Below are 20120 nucleotides of genomic sequence, written 5' to 3' on the forward strand. Positions count from 1 at the left end.
AGGCAGCCTCATTTACCTTGCAAGTATATGCAAGAGTGGCATCAGGCCAGTAGGTGCTTCCAGGGACTAGAAACACTGCAATCTTGAAAACCACTGGAAGCTGCAGGAGATACTATCAAAGGCTGCTCACCCCTGCCCAGCTTTACCACACCAACATGAGTTGTTGCGATGGCTGATGCATGGTCTGCCTCCAGTTCTGCAATATCTCCATCCATGCTATGAAACCTTCCTCTCTAGACTCTACCTTGGACACCTTTGCCAGACATCTGATTTTTTCTTGTTCCTGACCATGCCTTCACCTCTAGTTCTACCATGCCTTCTTGCTATCTGAACCATGCCTCTCCTGACTTTCCTTTGCTTCTCCTTCCTTGTTGGATATCTGAGCCTTGCTTGTTCTTAGCTTTACCTTCCTCTCTGGCCCTAGCATCTTGCCAACATTTCCATCATCCCTGGCCTTGGTGTTCCCATCACAGACACTTGCTACTTACATTCCAAAGCTGACAAATGCATGGGAGAAGCAGGATTATTCTGCAAATTTTGGTTGACAATCATGGAAATCCAAGATCTGTTCCACCCTGGAGATAAGATACTGCCACTATGCATTATCAGTTTCATTCTCAGCCTGAAGAGGAAATACTGCAAGTAACTGCATTGCACTGCAAGACTGAGCTGTGAAACCATCAACTACACTCTTTTATTGCCTTGGTATCTGGTGAGGCCTTGTATTTTGCCATATACTCTGGCTATTTTATTGCTTTCCCTCGAAACAATGATAAAAAAGAAGTAAATGCTAGGTGGCCTAGACAAGCCTACCCTCCCATATACACACACAATAAATGCAGTGTCCACAGCACAGTACACATTAGAAGAATCTTGCTGGCTAAAACCGTCTAATCCAGCATTCTGTTCACACAGTTGCCAACTAGTTGCATGTGGGAAACTTGCAAGTCAGATATCAGTGCAATGGCATCCCCCTGATCATGTTTCCCACCCAGTGGGCATTAGCTCTAGTACGGAGGTAGCAGTAGCCGCTAGCACTAGCAACTATCAATAAGCTTCATATCCATGAAATATCACTGACACCAGGACCTCATCTGCAGCTACAAGCAGACTGTAAAGCCAGGGGGCATTCTGAGTTGGACCTATTTAAAACTATAAATTCTCATAAATTCAAAACTCTGGGGGAAACCAAATAATGAACTTAAACATTGTATGATAATAACATTATAAGCTACATATATAGAATATAATGGCATACTTCTCCAAAGATTTTGCTTGTTGTTAATTATTTTAATACTGGCATGATCATAGAAAATAAGATCCAAGCATGATCCTTGGATTATGTGTGTCTTCATCTATATATCATATGACAAATATGCCAAGGCACATAAATCAGTTGAAATCTTAGCCTAGACAATAGCATTAACAAGACCTTTGAGCAGAAGCTCTGTTTATGGGGAGACATTTCCAATCCTCTGTTTCCTGGGTTTCTGTCCTATTCCATGACACCTTTTTACTGGGAATCCTCCATATTTAGTGCACATGGTTGTACAAGAGCTACTTAAGAATAACAATAGTGATACATTATGAAATTGCCAGGAAAAGGGTTTTTTTTTTTAATTGCATACCCAGAAACAAAGAGCAAAGACTATTCAAACTGAAATTCAAATAAAATATTTTCTGTAATAAAAGTTGGTTATCTGTTCTCAAACTAATTCATATTATTTATTTAGTAATTATTTAACATTTTCTGCTATAAATAGTCCAAAGAGTCTCTAAGCAGATTATACATTATGGACTTCTTTTCAGCATTTATATACTTTCCAATTAAAATGCACTGTGGTAACAAACAATAAAAGTTAAAAAATAATACAGATTATAGATATTATTCTTAAAAATCAAACAGAATAAAGCCCAATCATAGTACAAATGAAATATATACAAATAAAACCACATATTTATAAAAGATAAGCAAGTGGTAGTAGCTACTCAACTTATCTGGAGACAATTCAAAAACTGAACAATTGCACAATCATTTAGTAATACCATTTTCCCTGCCAATTTTTTTCTCTCCATCATGCATTCTTTTTCTACTAACAGTGCATCACATACAGTCATTAGTTCAAATATTCAGGCTGATCTTTTAGTCTGTTTACTAATCATATCATAAAGCAACCAATTCCCAGTCTTAATCCCCGGTTTCAGCAATTTACGCCTTTTGAACATTTCATTACAAAGGTTTCATGACTGTATCCATTTTCAGAAGTGTAGACATGTTAGTCTGCTGTAGCAAAAAACAAGGAGTTATCTGAAACCTTAAAGATGGAAAAAAAATATGGTAAAACAATAGATATTGTCAACATAGTCTACCAACTTTTCACTTTCTGATCTCTCCCCAGTACTATGTCCTTTTGATTAGGTGGGAAATGACATCTGTATTCTGTCAAGCAGGAAAAAAAGCAGGTGGAATTTTTAATTTATTTAGTTAGTTTGGTATTGTTGATTTATGAATTAAATATAAAGCCAGCCATAAAACTTTATTGAACCTTGCATGCAAATTCACATGAGTAAAACCAACCTGTTATGAGTCAGCAACAGATTTTGCTGTAAAATTGTTACCTTTACTGTATATTTAATTCATGACACTTTATAACTGTGTTGAAGAAAAATCACTGTTTACATCTAAACAGACCAGTGGGATACCAAAATGCAAATTTCATATTCTATAATTAATTACTGACAGTTTATTTTACAGAAGTAGGCCTATTTTTAGAGAAAATCTGTTTCTGTATTCTTTTGTTTGGAAGCTAGCTAAACTGAAAAGTTTGAGCTAAGAAATACTTTAAGAATGGATTATAGTCTGTATCTTCTGCTTTGCCCCAGTCAGCTCCTTTCTCTTGCTGTCTGCACATATTTACCAAGGTTAACATGGAAGAAAACTCCTGGAATAGGTTGCACAGTAAGAGAACGTACAAGGAAGAAGTGATAAAAAAAAAAGACAAAGGTAAAAAATTGAGTCCACAAAACTATCCAGAAGACAAGAGATGAACTGTGTCACTCATTAACAAGATAGAGGGGATACTTGTGCACCTGTGAAAGTTACTCTCTTTCATAATCATAGCAGCAGGTAAGTTAATGATGTTACAATAATGTTCAGTTGACACATTACATGTAAGTACAGGCAACAGTAGGTCAGTGAACCCTTTAAGTGAGAAAAAGTCAATATTCATAGGGCTAATTGTGAGCAGAAACACAACAGGTGGGGTATATCTGACCATACTTTTGCTACTCCCAATGACAATTGCCCCCCCCCGCAAGTAACTTCCCCAAAGTTCCAAATATGCTGGCATAGACATTTTAAACCTTGACTGGGGAAGATGGTAATACACAGTTTGGGAGCAAGGAATTGGTAGACATGGAATGAATTGCATGCACTTGTCCCTCCCATGCCTCCATGTAACTCTCCATGTAAGCTCCCAACTCTCATCAGCACTTACAGTTTTTTTTCTTAGTTAAACTTATTTATTTACAAACTTATTTATTTATTTAACATGAAATTCATGCCCTAGAATACACACATAAATAATACAGGCAGCATGAAGAAGAAAGCTTGTCAGTACTTTTAGGTCAAAGACAAAAAGAACTTTTAAAAACATTAGTGAGTGTGTGTGCTTGTATATCTCTGTCTGTGGCTTTGCATGTTTTGTGGCCATCCTGTTCTCCTCATGAAAAAGGGCAGGAAATAAGCATCATAATGAGTACAATAATAATACCAATGACAAAAGCAGAAAAATAAGCTATAATTCAGAAATATGTATGTAACTCTGGACAAATGCCATTTCATTTTAAGCAGCAGTCGCTGAACAATTTTGCAAATTGTTCCTCATACTGAAAAATATTTTAGATGCTCTTCCTCCTCCACATGAAACTTGTTGAATTTCAATTGAATGAAATAAATCATCTTTACTTCTTGACCTTTTAAAAGATGGCTGGCAGACCACATTTTATCTTGATTAACAAAAACATTCCAGGATTCAATAGGACACATTCTTAACATGCTCAATGTATTTATTCTTGTGTTTCAATGTTGCTCCTTTCAATACTGAGTGGTACAACTCTGGATGCAGGTGCTGTGAGTTTGAATTTGATCTTCCAGTCTGGTGCTTACTTTCTATTAACATTGTGCTGCATTTTTCAAACTATTGATTTTTGTCTCTTTCTTGGAGGAAGAATCAAATTGTGAGAAGGGATAAGAATTTGAGGAAAAAACGATCCCTATACAAGGGCTTTGGTGCTTACCTTGCTATAAGGCGAACTGCAGAAGCTCTTTGTTTTGCCATTTTTATCACATTGGCAGGAGTCACACATCACACTAAACCACCACTGGCACTCATGCGAGTGCCAACAGATGACCAAGCTTGCTTGGCTTGTTCCTCCACTCCCCCTCGGTTCTCCCACCGGCTCAAGCACATGCCCCCTCTTCTGTTGTGGCAGAATTCCACTTCGGCACCCATTTTGCAGTCAGTTCTGCTGGGGCTGCCAACAACTGAGGAAAACTGCCTATCTCTGCATCAGATTACTGGTGTGTGTGTGTGTGTGTGTGTGTGTGTGTGTGAGCGCGCGCGCATGTGTAGCTGGCACAGATTTTTTTTTCTTTTTTGCACAAGAGAGCAAGAATGATATCTCTCTTGCTTTTTAAAGGGCAACTTCACCTTACACTGAAATAAGAACACCCCAAGTGTCTTCCCTGCAGCCACTTTTCTCTTTCTGCTCATTGCCTACCTTCATTGCTGTTATATCTTTGAAAGTTATTTTTATTGTAACAAATGTTATGTACAGTCTCATACACAACCATATCCACACATCTGTAAATAAAACAATTAGAATATTATAACTATGATTAATTAGTCTGTTCATATGCCAGATTATAATTTCCTACTTCAAAAAATCAAGCTAGATAACTGAGGCTCCGACTTCACCATTCATTTTTGGAAAATACATTTAGAAATGGTACAAAGTGATTATGAAATTATCTTTATTACTCCTTTCACCACATGGAGGCAATGGCTAGTTTCTCCACCAGTGCCAATGTCCATATTTTATCAAGTTATTTCTAAAATTATTATCTAGAAATAATAATTATTATCTAGAAATAAATACTTGGGCATTTTCCCATGTCCTGGCAGTCTTAGTTTTTAGAGGCCAACAAGCATAAGCAAAAGAAAACAAATTATTATGTAACCTCCCGAGTAAACAATTAAAATAGTGATAATGTTCCATTAGAAGTTGCCTTTTGATGTGTTGCATCTACCACTTTGTGATGGAATGTTTTGACTTTTGGCCAGAAGATCCACATATGTTGAACTGAAGTCCTTAAGCCGTAGTTCTTCCAACATATATTGATAATACCTTATAACCTTTCTGTAATTTTGTAGGACATAAATGCCAGCTATGAATAGTATTTCCTTAGACCTAGTTGATATGGGCTTACAGGACTATGGGGGCCATATTCTTTTCCATGACTCTGGACAGACCTGAAGGCAGCCTGAACTTTGTAAGTGTATGCATGCCATAGCATAGCTGTGATAATGCAGGGAAGCTCAAGGAGAATTTCAAAGGGCCCCAACCTTATCCAGAGTCCCTGGACTACAGTCTGACTCAGAACACAATTAGAACATATTTCATGTTTCTGCAAATATTGAAATGCAGTTCTAAGCTGAAATGCATACAAAATATGTATTTTAGGAAAACATACAGTTAGAGGTGCACAATGCATAAAATATGTTAAATAGCATTTATATATATGTGTGTGTGTGTGTGTGTACATTTATTTTTAAAATCGCTGCTTGATGTGTAAATCAGATGGAACAGACTTATGAACACAAGGGAAACTAACCTGGTCCAGAAACAGACTGATGTGTTCTTCTCCATGTGCACTGGGGAAGGTTGCCTGGGGGCACAAGGTTTGAGGACAGGATGTACATACTTACTTACTTACTTACTTACTTATGTGAGCCATCCCAAGGCTATAAGTGATGGGACGACATACAAAAAGTCTAAATAAATACATACATACATACATACATACATACATACATACATACTGGTCATCAAGCCACCCTCTTGTGTCAGCCATTTGGCATTTTTCCTGTGCAGCTAATCTGGAATGTTGTTATGGAATGGCCTCATTATTAGTGGTGGCAGCTGAGCAACCAAGGATGCTGTACGGATCTGCCAGCATTCCTAAGTTGACACTTGTTTCTGCAGATATGGGTGTATGTCTCACTTTCTGCTGGTTACATTACATTTTGTGAGTGTTAGCCCTGGTGTAGGAGAAAATTAGACTGCAGGTGGCACAGTGGTTTAAGCCGCTGTGCTGCTGTGCTGGTTGATCGAAAGGTCGCCAGTTTGAATCTGCACAACGGAGTGAGCTCCTGTTGCTCCATCCCAGCTCCTGCCAACCTTGCAGTTCAAAAGCATGCAAATGCAAGTAGATGAAAAGGTACCACTTCGGTGGGCAGGTAACAGTGTTCCGTGCACTTCGGTGTTTAGTCATGCCGGCCACATGACCACGGAGACTGTCTGCGGACAAACGCTGGCTCCCTCGGCTAGGAAACGGAGATGAGCACCACCCCCTAGAGTCAGGCATGACTGGACTTAATGTCAAGGGGAAACCTTTACCTTTTAGGAGAAAGTTATAGGATGGTTCTTCCCACATCTACTCTGCAAACAGTGTAGATACAAGATATGTAATATCAGCTTCAGAATAATTTTTCCCCAAAAGATTCTTCTCAAAGAACCGTTTCAGTGAATTGGCTTTAGTTCTTCTTCAGTGTACAACTATAAATACTAACACAGTTAATTTTGATGAAAACCATGCCAAGTTTTACAATCCTAAATAAAGTATATGTTGCTGGAAGTTGATTATCTGCACAAACCAAAAAGAATGACTTATGAGGGGGCATCTTTAAAACATACCAAATAATAAAACAGAAAATATCAAAACCAGGTTTAAGTGGCATGTGATACGTCCAAGTTCTATACATAAAGAATGTGAAGGAACAGACCAGATCAATCTGACAGGTGCCTAAAAATGGTAAATTAGTTTAATACAATGTGTTATTTCATATAAACATAACTTTATATGCCTATTAATCCTCTGCAACAGAGCTACAAAGACAGTGTTGAAGACAGACAGGTGTTTGTGGCCAGGAAGCTTCTTGTGTCTGGCAAAAATTAAAAGGAAAAAGAAAACAGACATAATATTATTATTTATAATGTGAATAGTGCTTTCAAAGAACTTCAAATATATCACCTAGACATAATTTTCACAACATCTCAGCAAGTAAAATAAGGATTATTATTCCTCATATTGCAGATAGAGATATTGAGGCAAAGAAAGAAAGAAAATGGCTTTTCTAGGACCACCTAATGAAATTTTGGCAGAGACAAAACTTGAGCTGTGGACTTTCCAATATGTAACTTTTACTTGGGAGAAAGCTCAGTTTAACTAATCTGATTTTATGTCTGAGTAGATTTCCACAGGATGCACTCTTGGTCTTGGGCAGCACAATCTTATGGCTGCTAAACAGGTCAGAGACAAGGCTGGAAAATCACTCCAAACTCATAGCTGGGGATCTGCCCTTGGACACCCAGGCAAAGAATTGTGCTGACTGCTTTTCTGAGATTACAAGTGCATCCCTGGAGAAGGGCTTCTGCAAGATAGGGAGCATCTCAGCCATCAATTCAAATGGAGACTGGAGTCAAGAAATTTGAAGAAGACTGAGATTTAGAAAAGCAGCAATGACGGAACTAAAAAGGCCATTATCTTCCGCACTTCGGTACAGTTGTGAACGCTGGACAGTGAAGAAAGTTGAAGAAACATGGTGCTAGAAGAGAGCTTTGCAAATATCCTGGACTGACAAAAAGATGATTGAGTATGTCCAAGATCAAATCAAACCAGAACTTTTTCTAGAAGCAAAGCAAAAAATGACAACACTAAATTTGATGTACCTTGGGCACATCCTGAAAAAGCAAGAATTTCTGGAAAAGACAATGATGTTAGGATAAGTTGAGGGTGGATGAAGAAGAGACAGGCCAATATGAAATGGATTGATTCTATAAAGGAAGCCCCAGCCTTGAGTTCACAACTGAGCAGGGCCATCAGAGATGGGGCATTTTGGAGGGCATTCATGCATGGGATCTCCATGAGTCAGGGATGACTTGATGCTATGTTACCATAGTTCCCATACACTTCATTAAAATGACAGTTTCTGCAAAAAAAATGACCATAACTGATGTGATTTAGCACTCTTATACTCAGCACGTAAGAACAATATATTCATGTAGAGCTCCATGCTGCTGGCTGGAAATTCACCCACTTATGCATACTGCCGTCCTGAATCAGGCACCACTGCATATTTAGTTGAAATGAGCCAAATGAGATGCAACACTAGTAAACATAACACACAGGTTTGGGTTTTTTTTAACATCCCAGGAATCACATTAAACTGGGACCCAAAGGGACTACAAGGAAGACTTCTCCTCATAGACTGTGACCTGAAAAAGATTCACTGAAATAAATAGCTTTCATACAACTGTGGTCCATGTCCTGTTTTGATTGTAGAAAAGGTGTCTTATATAAAGTCAGACCATGAGGGTGCAGTGGAACCAGAGTTTTCACAGATGTAGTTCTGGGACTTTATTTATTTCTTTTAAGTAGGAACACTTGCATCATCTGCCATCTACCACAGAATTTTCTATTTCCTCTGAGTGTTGCTACAATCCTGACACTAGCTTGGAGAAAATAAAAGTTTCCACCAATGATACATTTCCCCTGATTTGATACACAGTATTGTGGGTGGGCAGAGATTGCCTTGAGAATGCAGCTCAGACCCATTAGCTTTACCCAGGCTGGTGGCCACATAAACTACTAAAAATCGTTTGTTGATACAGGTCAATGAAGCTGACGGAATTGTCTTTTTGGTGGCATGGCAATGGAACCCCAAAATATGCTGCTAGTGCTGTCTACTCTGTCTTCTAGTGAATTCCCAAGGTCAGAACCAGGGATCCTTTCCAGCCCGACTGCTGTAGATCCATTTTTTCTATTGAAAATGTCAGGGATTGTGCTGGATATCTTCTACATGCCTATAGAATTCTTTACTATTGGACTACAATGCAACTCCAGTCCAAATAGTTTTTTATTACACTACAATTCTATATACACAAAAGAAGTATGGGAAAAGCAAACATGCCTTTAAAAGAAAATACACTTTTACCTGGAACCTTCAAAGAGACATAAACTGATAAACATTTCTCATAAGTTATGGATGAACTGAAATCAAGAAATTATTAAAAATGCATAAGTGCGATACGTGTGGAAACTGATCTATTCACTAAGCATGTTTATTCTTAGTGAGTACAAAGATAGGCAATTTCATCATCCCAGAATCATTTTCACCAGCAAGATATTCCTTGGAAAATAAAAGAATGTGTGGTAGGTTTTGAATACAGTGTTCAAAAACAATTTTAGAAGTCCACTCCTAAACAATTTTAGGAGCACAACTCATTTACAAGTTATGGATATCCTGCAGAGACAGCATTTAATAGCTGCCCAATTCATGATTATTTGGAGGTAAATAAAGAATGGAGATAGGCTGAGTGTTTAAGCTAGCACCTGCTGAATATTTCTCAGCCTAGAATTTCATACTAGCACCTTAATGCTGTATCAGTCAAATCTTGTGATATTTCTTGTTAGATTGAAAATCCTATCTTTAAGAAGTTCAGTGCAGGGAGTGTAATCTAATAAAATGAAGCAAAAGAATAATAAACTTTAAGGCAGAACCATATGATAAAATCCACTTCTATTCTGCCACCTAGCTAAATAAAAATGACTTGCATCATTTTGTCAATAGAAGAATTGGAGATGGGATTCTCTTATTCCTTTCAAGCAGAGTCTCCTTGTAAATAATTATTTATTTTCCATTCAAATTACTAACAAATCACTAATGATTAACAAACTATAGCCACAAGAAAATGAGTCTCTGTGGATGAACAAAGTAATTCGTTGAACCCAAACTAGAAACGACTTCCAAAATAACCCTGGGCCCCATTCCTCTGGTGAGCACCTCTGGGGAAGGGCCAGCCTCCTTGATCTATGCAGTCCCTCTAATTGGGTAGCCCTTCTGACCCAAAGCTGCATCATGGGGTCAGGGTCCAGACTGGGCTCATCTGCCTCCTCTCCTTGTCCCCTCCACTCACTTCCAAATCCTGTCTGCTCCTATGGTCTACCTGAGCACCTGGAGATGGTAGCCTTGAAGATGGAGCCTTCATCCTCCTCTGCCATCTCAGTTCCCACTCCCCCTGTCTCCCAGCAATCACAGTCCTCACCTGAAGGGTTGGTGCAATGTTGACACTGGAAAGCATTCCAGGAATAACTGGCTCTCCCTTTCCCAACAGACTGGAAATGGAAGACACCCCTCCTCTCTCACACACACACTTTCATCATTCATAGTATGTGCAGGTGGTTTATGAGCAAGGCCTCCCATAAGCAAACTTAATAAAAAGCTAAACTGTGCCAGGATTAAAGCTGTCCAAGGAGAGGCTTTTATAAGTACAGTTGCCATTTTAAATACAGGCATTCCTCTATTTAAAACGTTTGTAGAGATTTATGAAAATGTGAACATGCAAAAATAGGTAATTTCAAATATTTTAAATTAACTCATAATTCCATGATTTGCATTCACAAGAATTTGATCAAACATCAAGGCTGAGATCCTTGGAGCTACAGTGAACTCAGAATCATGGTGCCTGTGCTTTTTTCTCCCCACATTTTTCTTCTTTAAAAGAGAAGACATGTGAAAGTTTCTGAAATTTTCCTAAACTGGTTTCCACATGATGTAGAAGACTTCTGCTTGTGAAAAAGAGAATGCAACACCTCCTTGGACACTGAGACTTTGTTGAACAATTCCTTGGACCTTGGCTAAGGCATTTCATGGAAAATGTTTATGAGATCCTGCCACCACCTCAGCCTTCTCTCCTCCTACTCCAAAATTCCTCAGCTAGATGATCAAAACTAGCACCTCCCACCTTGCACTGGATGCCTCAAATCCACTGTGTTTGTAGTATTACAGGTATCCCTATCCAAAAGGATCAAGTGGTGCCAGTTTGCATAAATATGTGATACAGACTATATACCTGCTTTGGACAAAGTCTGTCCAGCAGACAATCTCAAAACTGATCTTATGAACAATGATATTGTATTTTCACATATGAGAGCAACTATGAACCTCGTAACAGATAGAAAGAAATGTAAGGATTCTGTGTTCTTCAAGCCAGAATGGGTTATGTCATAATCCTCATACAAATGGTCTCAAAGATATAGTTGTTGTGTAGACTGTTCTGTTCTGTGTGCTTAGCTGTGTCATTGTTTTTTCCATTTATGCATTAGAGATATTTAAAAATACAGGGGAGTATGAATACTAGCACTGTCTATGCTGCAGATGAGAAATCTCTGATGATATTCCTAGATTGCATGGACATCATATTGTATCTTTTTATTTTCTTTTTATTGGAATTCAGCTTTAGCATCAACAAGACATGCAAGTAGTGTGCTCTAATACATGCCATTCAATGAGCAGGTCTTTCAGATTAATTCTGAAAGTAGGGCTGCACTTGTATTAATATAGAGAGTACTTTGAAACTCCAGATGAAACAAGATCGATTACTGTTTTCATCATAAAAGTGACCAAAAACTAAGCAGGTCATTATTTTGTTTTTGAAAATTTGACTGGCAATTACAAGTGTCTGTTCTGCTACTTAACTCAAAACACTTTTACAACAATTGATTTCAAGATTGTTTAGAACACTGTAAACTTAAACCAAATCAGTTAACAGGCCTTCCCTAAGGAATCCTGACATTGTTACAAGAAACTCAGTTCCTTTGTTTCTCCCAATTCATTGAGAAAAGCCATAACAAAGCAGCATAAAAACTACTGTGTTTGCTAATTAAATCAATTTAGAAATGAATTTGGGTAAAGACTGTTGCCAACTGACCAGAAAAAGAACTAGACACACATATTTTGTGTTTTAATAGTACAAACATTATCAAAAATTAGCAGTTTAAGATTTTACAGCATGAAATATTTTCACAACCTGAAAATAAATAAATTACACTTAAAGACACAGCTATGACAGTTGAAAACCTGATAATTCTGTAATTAAATGGGTGTTCTGTTAACAGATTTAACTATATAAACTGAGGATTCTAAATTCAATCCATAGAAACAGACAAGTCAAAGTTACTAGTCCACAAAGGCCTTGCAGTTCTAGCTGTCCACATATAATTTTGATGGGCCAAAACTTAAGAAATTCCAACAATTGTAAACTATTTCCCAGTCATAGAAATCAGCCGATTTTTTCTTATCAAAATGACAAAGCAAATAGTATAAACTCATTCGGATATAGATTAATTTTAAAAAGCCAGGGTTGTTGAAATGTATTGTCTGAACCCAGCAGCTCTAACAAACCATGGTGAAAAACTCACAGTTCACAACCCAACCACAAATCATGGTTTCTCTTCATAGGTTGTTTGTGGTTAACAAACAATGATTTGTTGTTGTGTTTGGGTTCAGATAACAAAACAATGCACATCTCAAAAAGAGCCCATTGTTTAACAAAACCCACCCACAACTCATATTCAACCTTTCAGTGTGGTTTACAGTATTGTGCAAACTCAATCACAGTAATCACAGTCATTTTGTTACATGATATTACTGTAATGTCAATCTGCTATAGCACTTTCAGGACAATGTTCAGAGTGTATATACTGGTTGAAAATACCACTTAGCACCCATTTAACACTGCTACTGGCCAAACTGGCGATGTTCTTATGATGAAAAAGGACTTTGATTTATATGCCATCTTTTCACAAAGGAAACTGTTTTCAAGGTGGCTCAGTAAATACAACGCCATCATAATTCATTGATTTTTTTTTAAAGTATATTTTTCTTGAGATTTCTTTTTCAATCTAAAACTGAGCACATCAATCCTTCTGCTATGGCCCAATGTTTTCCCAGCAATAACATTATCACTGCAAGTCTCTAGTTAGTTTTCTTTGTCAAGGTGCTTGAGCAGGTTGTAAGTTTTCCATTGCAGGCTGTTACAGATGACATTATTTAGACTCAACCCAGCTTCTAGCTGGGTTATAGAACTAAAACCGCTTAGGATACAATCCTGTGCATTTTTAGACAGGTGAAACCCATAAAATTCCCAATACATTCCAACACATGCTTGCATTTGCAGGCCTTGTTATGCTTAAACACATATAGGATTGCATGCATTCCTTTCACTCAGGAATAGACAAGACTAATGCAACTACATTTCTTCTCCTGGACCTTTTCATGGCTTTCAGTACTGACGATTATAGCATCTTTCTGAACAGTTTTACCAGAGTGAGGCCTTGAGGTGTGAATCTACAGAGACTGTGGACCTGTTTGGGTGGGGGAGGGGGGAATCCAAAAGGCAGAGTTGGAAGAATAACCCTAACCCTTTGCATTTGTGGTACCTTATTGTTCCAGCCTGACTACATGAAACTACTGGCAAAGTCATTCAGAGATTTGCATTCAGGTGTCACCTGTATGCAGATTTTTTCCATAGACTAATTCCAGGCTGGTATTGGAACCTGCATCTGGAGGTATTTCTGGGATGAATCAGAGCAACCACACTGAATCTTAAGCCAGAAAAAACTACTTTTGTCTGGAAAGAGTGCTGACCTGGATTGAAGTTTGCACCCTGTTTTGGATGTGGTCTCACTCCCAGGAACAGGGCACAGAATTCCTTCAATTGGGAGATACACAAAAAGCCCTGTTAATAATACCCACCAAGATTACCTCTCTAGAAGGTGGGACTCATCACAAGGACTCAGGTGAGAAGCACAAAGTTCAGGGAAGTTCGCAGGAGAGAAAGAGGTAACCCAGCTCACACGTAATGGCTAGTTAGTGCCTCCCATTCAAGTGTAACAACTGGTCACTGAAGACTGAGGCCAAGATCATTCACCCTGTTCACACTGCCAATCAGTATGTACAGGTGTGAAAGCTGAACAGCGAAGAAAGCTTGCAGGAAGAAAACTGATGTATATGAAACATGCTGCTGGAAGTCAGCTTTGTGAATACTCTTGAGAAGGGCTGTGTGAGGAATCTGTTGGATTCGCCAAACTCCAGCCTCCTTTCCTGGGGCCAAGTGCCTGACTTCCTGGTGAGTGCACTCAGCGTTGCATGGTGCTTAGCAAAAATCAAGCTCCATGTGAACTCAAGTGGCATCCCTCTTCCATGCACATGATTTGCAGTCTTTGTTTGTGCTGCATTTGCCAGTTGCACAACCTTTGCTCCCTGAGTGTTTGCAGACTCCCTCTTGGCTCAGTTTGTATACTAAGACAGAGTTGAGCATGAGATAAAGACCACAAACTGAAGATTCTAGGTAAGATCATCCTACCCTGGACTGACAGAAAGACAGTTAGTGGTCGTAGATCAACTCAAGCCAGAACTTGACCTGCAAACCAAAATGACAAAACTGGAGATGTCACATCCTGAGCACATCATGGGAAGGCAAGACTCAGTGGAGAAGACAATAAGCTTAGGGAAAGTTGAAGGCAGAAAAAGAGGAGGACCAAATAGGAGCTGGATCCTAAAGGAAGCCACAGCCTTGAGTTGAGCTGAGCAGGGCTACAAAGGACAAGGCAATCTGAAAGATATTCATTCATTCACAGGATTTCCATAAGTCAGAAATAGCTTAATGACATTAACAACAATAAACTGCCTCCCATGCACTTGCTGTTTTGTCATTCTTTCCAGATCACCAAACAACTGTTCCTGGGTTGTGGCCATGGCCTGCCAACCTAGCATTCTCATTTTAATTCAAGGTTTATTCTTTGGTTCTCAGGTGTTAGGATCCAGCAAGAAAGCTGAAGTGGTGAGTGAAAGGTAGTTTCCTAAGTTTCTCCAGTGCTGCTGTAGGAAACTATGGGTTATTTAGCCAATAGTTAGCCATTATGTGAATTATATCATTTTTTTCAGATTCCTTGACCTCAAGCTATTTATAATGGGTAGCATTGCAATGATGGTAAACGGAAGGAATATCAAAACACTCAAGTCCTCCACACCTAGGCATAGAGTGCTTCTAGACACAGATTCCTAGCACTACTAAAAAAAAACCTTTGTACAACAGTTCTCCCTTTTTCTCTTTAGCATTTTCAATGGAAAGGAAAACACACAAGGAAGTAGTGGGACAACATGGAACAAGTGGAAGCCGGTTACATTGCATACACATGCATTTTGCAAATAAGGCAGAGCAAGTGTTCAAAAATACCGAAAAATGTCTGCTTACAACTTGGGCACAAGACACACAAAAAGCTTCTTAAAGAGTAACACCTGCTCAACAAAACTGTATTTTTAAAGCACAGAGGCTTTTTAAAGTAGGAGACAAAGTTCACGAAGCCAGAAATGCCCATGACCGTGCTACTGTCCCTTACCAGTTATTGTTATTACTATTTATTAGACTTTTAGCCCACCCCATTAGCCACATGGCTCCCTGAGCAAGTTACCAGTTAAGGAGTCTTCCACTATCCCAAATTTTCCACCAAGAATATATTGAATGTATGTTGCAGATAATCTCTGATTAAGGTTTCTGTATGATATGCATGACCCCAAAGATGTTTGTCTCATTCACATTTTATATTTTTGACTGCACAACAATAGATAATATGCTTGAAACTGTTCTAACTTTTCTTTAACATCTACAGCTTCATTAACAAATGCATTAATTAACAACCAACTCAATCCAAAATGAACTCCTGTGCGGCATCATGCACAGATCAGTCACCAGGAAATTCATGAAAGTGCTGAAACTATTTGTGAAGAAACAGTCGTAGAACATAGGAAGCGCCCTTACACTGACTGGGTTCAGACAACAACAAAAACTTGAGGCTTGAGCATTGGTTGTTGTTGAACTGTGCGTTGCTGTGTTAGCTAGCCACTGACCAGACATGGCATGTTAACCATGTACAATCCATGAAGAGAACTAATTGTTTGTCTTTAGGCTGTGAACTACGGGTTGTTAAGTTAGTTGGATTTAGACAAGATAACTAATGATTCAACAGCAACCCATAGCCAGCCCTTGAGTGTAGGCTATCATTTATTTATTTTTATTTATTTTTCGATTTATATCCTGCTTTTTTCCTAAAGGGCTCAAGGCAGCTTACATCTTCTCCTCCATCTTATCCCCACAACAACAACCCTGTGAGGTAGGTTGGGCTGCGAGGCTGTGACTGGCCCAAAGTCACCCAGTTGGCTCCATGGCTGAGCAGGGACTAGAACCCAGATGGTCTGAGTCCCAGTCCCATGCTCTTAACCACTACATCACACTGGCTCTCTTGTAGCCTAACCCAATTGTGAAGGCAATATTGGGAGCATCTATCCCAATATTGTCAGCAATGACTAGCAGAGGTTCTCCAGGGTTTCAGATGGAATTCCTGTCCCTATCAAGAAATGCTAGGAACGGAAATTAAGACCTCCTGCATGCTGCATGAAAACCACATTTTCTAGCACTGAGCTACAGACCCTCCCCTCACAAATTAGCACATAAGGAAGAAAACTGGTAGACAAAATTCATTTCCTACTAAAAGCCAGCTGCAGTTTCGAATTCCAGCATTGTATCAATGAGCTTTATTCAGTGTGAAAGGCACATTCCTCAACCATTATTCCATATTCATGAAGTCTGCTTTCATACTTATTACTGAATACTGAACTGAATACATGTATTTGTAACATATATACCTGTCCTAGGTTATCAAAAAGTCAGATCATCCAGAGTGTCACCATGTCCTGCAAGTTATTTCATTTCAAAGTGGGTATTAATGGAGATTTTTTTAATGGATCCATGCCATACAATATTTACATTTGACTCATCCTTGGGCCCAACAGAGTTAAGGTAATAATGGTAAAACATGTTTCATAACCTTCAGTATTAGTTGTTTGACTTAGACATGCAATCCTACAATCCACATTACTTCACAGATCCTAAGAAAAGATTTATGTGTATCTTTGTACCATTTAATTCCCAATCTAATGTTAATACAAAAATTTAAATCAACCTGTCAGAAACATTGGAAACTTTGTGATTACCTTTATATATGTAGCATTTGTCACAAAGGAACAAGGGGCACAAACCTTGCCATACCAGATGTTGAGCTCAGACAAGAAGAGGCGGACCTTGCCCTTGTCCTACCCTAAAAGCAGGACCACAAGCATCTTTGGCCTGATTTAGCACAATTCATATATTCTGACTTCCATCATAAAATGTACAAGTAATGATCTACATAGCCTTGCTGCTGGTGGTAGGGACACTTCATTGATAAATGTTATAAATTAAAGGTCCTGCAAACAACTTTTTAGAAAATCCATTTAGATTCGACTTGAATTTAAGAGGTATATAAACAAATTAAATCTCCATGATCAAATATGCCTGTGAAGAACAAGCTTCCTCTCCCCTGCCTATGTGTACACAGAGATGACTGATTCATTGAAGCGTATACAAAGCGCACACTTGAAAAGGTTCTACAGTTGCTAATAAATCTTTCCTAAAGGTTTGGTCCTAGAAAGCAAGTTATACGCTTTCTTCTCATTCACCTTTCTTTATGGGGAAATGTGTGTCAGTGTGCCTGTTGGAAGAATGCACTGCCACTATTTGTCCCTGCTCAAGGTTAACTGCTTTATACAGCTCAATCCTATGACTGTCTATTCAGAGGTTTGTGCCACTGAGTCATATGAACCTACTTCCAGGTTAGTATGTATGGGAGTGCACCATAAGGACCCACTGCACAATCTGTTCCTCCAGAGCTGATTCATTCAAGACATATTGGGAAACCTTCTGGGGCTGGCTGACTAATTGGAGTAGTGTAACCACACCATCCTTCCACTCTGTCAGGGCATTCAGCAAAAGAGTCCAACTGAAAACTTGAATACACAAGATAGAGGCTCCAACAGATTTTCCGCTAGTCTCTTATTCTTCAGTCCGTGGTCTCTACAGTTGCTTCTGCTTAGAACAGTACCATTATCTGCACTTTTAACACACACTTCAAAACATCTGCTCAATTCATAACAATTGTCTCGCAACGATTCCTGAAGATCCGTGAACTCATTCAAAACCATGACTAAAACTAAAGCGCACTCGAATTAAGCAAACTCAACTTCAAGTCTTTAGCTGCCGACTTCAAGAAGATGAATTAACTTTTAATCTCTACACCTCCCACCCCCCACATACACACACAAATCTACACGCCCCTCATCAACTGCTTCATCCTTGGCAAGAGCCCGCAAGGCGCCTTCCTCTCAGCAATCCGTTAGCCTGACCAAGTTCCCAGATCTCTTTGAGCCCACGGGTCTTTAAGAAGAAGGGGCGTCCTTGTTGAACACTTTAGCAGTCCGATCCTGCGCACGTTTCCTCGGAACACGTTCCACGCGAAAGAGAGCCTGGACCTGCATCCCTCGCAAGTTCACACAACCCCACGTGCACGTCTCTGAGGCCATATTCACAACACTTCTGCAGCTTTCTTCTCCTCTTCCTCCCCGCCCCCAGACCCCCCCCCGCCCCCGGGTGCTGGCCTCTCTTCCAGGACTTTTTTGGCGAGGGGCACCCTATCGCAACACTGCCGCGCAGTTGCAGCCTTGAGAGGACGCCTCAGCGGCCAGCGACTCACTTACCAGTTGCATGCCACAGATGAAGATCAGCGTGCACCTGCCGCTGCAATAACCCATGATTTCCGAGACCCTCGCCGCAGTCCCACGCAGAGCCCAGCCGTATCCAATCAGATGCCGGGAGAGGCTAAGCGAGCCTGAGCAGGACTCGGGGGGCTGCTGCCTGCCGCCGCCGCCGCGCCAAGAGCGCGTCCCGGGAAGTGACAGGCATTAGGATCGCCTTCGCAGCAGCCGCGGCAGCGGCACCCTCCGCCACAACCGCCTTTGCAGCGCCGCGGACAGCCGCCGCCTCGGCAGCCTTCACTCGCCCTGTGCAAAGATGCCTCCGCCAACAGCAGCGCGGCCGGGAAGGGTGTCCCGGCAGTCGGCGGGGTCAGCGACAGTTCCCAAAGGCATCCGACGGCCTCTCCAAGTTTGCCCTCCGCCTGGGCTCGGCTCTTGAGCCATCCAGCCGCTTGGGCAATGAGACAGCTAGGGAGGGAGGGAGCGGGAGGGAGGGAGGGAGCGAGGGAAGCGAGCTCAGCTCATTCTGGCAGGCTGGGTCCCCCCACCCCACCACACACATGCGCGCCCATACACACACACACACACACACACAACGCACACGCAACGCGCGCACACACGCACACACACACACACACAGGCTCCCGCGGCTTGTTTTTCCTCAGGCGACCACAGCGGAAAAGCCTCTCCTCAGAGCCTGCTTGGGTGTCTCCCCTTAGCCAAAAGCGTCCATGCCTCCATTCAGTGGCACAGCGATTATTCCCAATGCAGCACAGCAACAGAAGGAGGAGGAGGAGGAGGAGGAGGAGGAAGGGAGCTGGCGGCGGCGGCTGCTCACAAGCATGACAGGCGCTGTCTCTCAATGTTAGCAAGGCAACGGCCGCCGCCGCCGTAGCTTCCTGCTCCAGCCCAGCTCGGAAACGGCCGGGAGGGCGGGGGACGTGAGTTGGCGGGGGAGAGAACGGGGAGGAAGTGGAGAGCCTCCCGGTCCCTTTATGACTTTGGCTCTGCTCTGGACTCCGCGGGCATCTCCCCTGCCATCGCCGGGCGGGGGGCAGGCGCGCGCGCGCGAGGAGGCAAGCAGCCTCCGCCGACACGCTTGCTCCGCTCTTCCTCTTTCCCCCACCCGAGAGCAGCCGAGCGGCTTTGTGCTCCCCCGCCACCCCCGCCGGCGTCGCTGCGGAGAGGCGCGCTCGAGGGGGCCGCTGCTCTCTTCTGGGGCTTTCTGAAGAGGCTTTCACACGAGAGGGAGGAGGGGCGCCTGGGGGGACAGCGCCGCCGCGGCTTCTGCTGGGCTGCTGCGGGCAGACGGGTGGGGTGGGGAAAGGTGTGCCAGGCTGTTCGGCGGAGACAAGTGACGCTTCCCGC

At 41.1% G+C, this 20120-nt stretch overlaps 1 protein-coding gene across 1 annotated transcript in view; it reads right to left on the reverse strand.

Annotated features, from left to right (window-relative positions):
* NKAIN2 (sodium/potassium transporting ATPase interacting 2) overlaps positions 1-18977 on the reverse strand; it is a 527111-nt gene extending 508134 nt beyond the window's left edge. Inside the window, exon 1 of the mRNA XM_044425259.1 lies at positions 18756-18977. Coding sequence (XP_044281194.1) covers positions 18756-18809 — 54 coding nt within the window. The 5' untranslated portion in view covers positions 18810-18977. The remainder of the gene's footprint in view (positions 1-18755) is intronic.
* Positions 18978-20120: the final 1143 nt, after the last annotated feature.

This window comes from Varanus komodoensis, unplaced genomic scaffold (assembly GCF_004798865.1).
Source record: "Varanus komodoensis strain SLA01 unplaced genomic scaffold, ASM479886v1 scaffold1, whole genome shotgun sequence".
Lineage (NCBI taxonomy): Eukaryota > Metazoa > Chordata > Lepidosauria > Squamata > Varanidae > Varanus > Varanus komodoensis.